Source organism: Gekko japonicus, unplaced genomic scaffold, assembly GCF_001447785.1.
Source record: "Gekko japonicus isolate JY-2015 unplaced genomic scaffold, Gekko_japonicus_V1.1 scaffold409, whole genome shotgun sequence".
Lineage (NCBI taxonomy): Eukaryota > Metazoa > Chordata > Lepidosauria > Squamata > Gekkonidae > Gekko > Gekko japonicus.
In genome coordinates this window covers 570,887-572,253 of record NW_015161963.1, presented here as the reverse complement: position 1 = coordinate 572,253, position 1,367 = coordinate 570,887, and the positions used below count along the sequence as shown (strand labels likewise).

The 1,367-nt window shown below is 40.7% G+C and overlaps 1 protein-coding gene across 1 annotated transcript in view; it reads left to right on the top strand.

Moving 5' to 3' along the window:
- LOC107126082 (cytochrome c oxidase subunit 6A2, mitochondrial) overlaps nt 1-1,028 on the top strand; it is a 5,969-nt gene extending 4,941 nt beyond the window's left edge. Inside the window, exon 3 of the mRNA XM_015429582.1 lies at nt 750-1,028. Coding sequence (XP_015285068.1) covers nt 750-836 — 87 coding nt within the window. The 3' untranslated portion in view covers nt 837-1,028. The remainder of the gene's footprint in view (nt 1-749) is intronic.
- Nucleotides 1,029-1,367: the final 339 nt, after the last annotated feature.

The window sequence follows — 1,367 nt, the reverse complement described above, 5'->3', positions numbered from 1 at the left end:
ATCTATGGGGGGGGGGGGATTTGCAACTTCCCTGGCTGCTTATTGCTCCTCGTGGCCCAGGGCTGCTGGGAGCAGGGGGCGGGGCTGGAAGCAGGGGGTGGGGGTTGTTGCATGTGCCTGCCCCCTGGGCTCTTTACTGGTGGAGATCCGCTCCTGTGCGCTCCTATAGGAAATGACCCCTGGCTAGTAATAATTTCTCAAACTCTGTTGCAGGTCTTAAAACAGCATTTTTTGGTATCAATCCTCAAAGGTAGCTTCTAATGGAGATATTCAAGAACTGAAATTCTAGTTTCTAAAGTATCTTTAATTTCATTAAACGGGATCACTTGATTTTTAATTTTCATACTGCCATAATCACTAGCACCTGAGAATTCCCGTCTTCTCAAAGGTAAAAACTCCAGGCTTACCTCATCAATCATATGACTTATAATGGATGCCAAAGGAGAAAATCTTGGTGACAATCCATTTTTAACTTGATCCCATACATTAAGTATTACATTTATAATGGCATTATCATTATTATAGTAATTTTTTCCATTGTCTTTCTTCACCTAAGGCCAGTTTTTCAAGAGTACCTTTACAAAAGATTGTTCTATATAGGTTGGCATGTTTACATCAGTATTTAATGACCAATCTTCCAACCAATTTACTCTAGCAGCTTGGTAATACAATTTAAGATTAGGAATCTGTAGACCACCATTTAATTTTTTATCATACATGTTACAATAACATATCCTTTTCTTTTTCAGCCCTTCCCTTGGGGTGATGGGAACCATACTCTTTTCCATAATCCTCATACTAACCCTCTCCCAACTGGCTATGAAGATGAAAAGTAAATGAGTGGATCACAGTAGCACCATGGACCATTGAGGTAGCTGGACCAGAACATGGGCTGGGATTCACAAACAAAACGTTCTTCATTCCTTGTACTGTGAAATTATGAACTGCATCCTGATCTCTAGCAGTTTGCTTTTTGCAGAGGTCCCCTAAATAAAACTATTCCATACAAGAATTTTTGTGAATTGTCTTGGATACTGAGCTTGGGTTGGATCCAGCCAGCTTTTTCACCCAGTTCTCCATATTACAGCCCCCTATCCTGCATATGGCTTTTGAATCCCCTGATCACCAGCACAGCTTTTTTTTTTCTTGTGGTTCCACCTCCCTTTTTCACTAGCAGAAAAGTTGGCTGGATCCAACCCACTGTCTTATCTAGTATTCATTACTAGTTTTTCTTGGAACTCCCCACTTTAGGGAGGCAAAAGCAGCAGGACTGTTTGTACAAAGCAGAAAAGAGTTCTTATTGGGAAGAAAGGAGTAATAGGAATGAGTACAACTTGCATCACTAAGTTGTTTGGCCTTTGAACTAT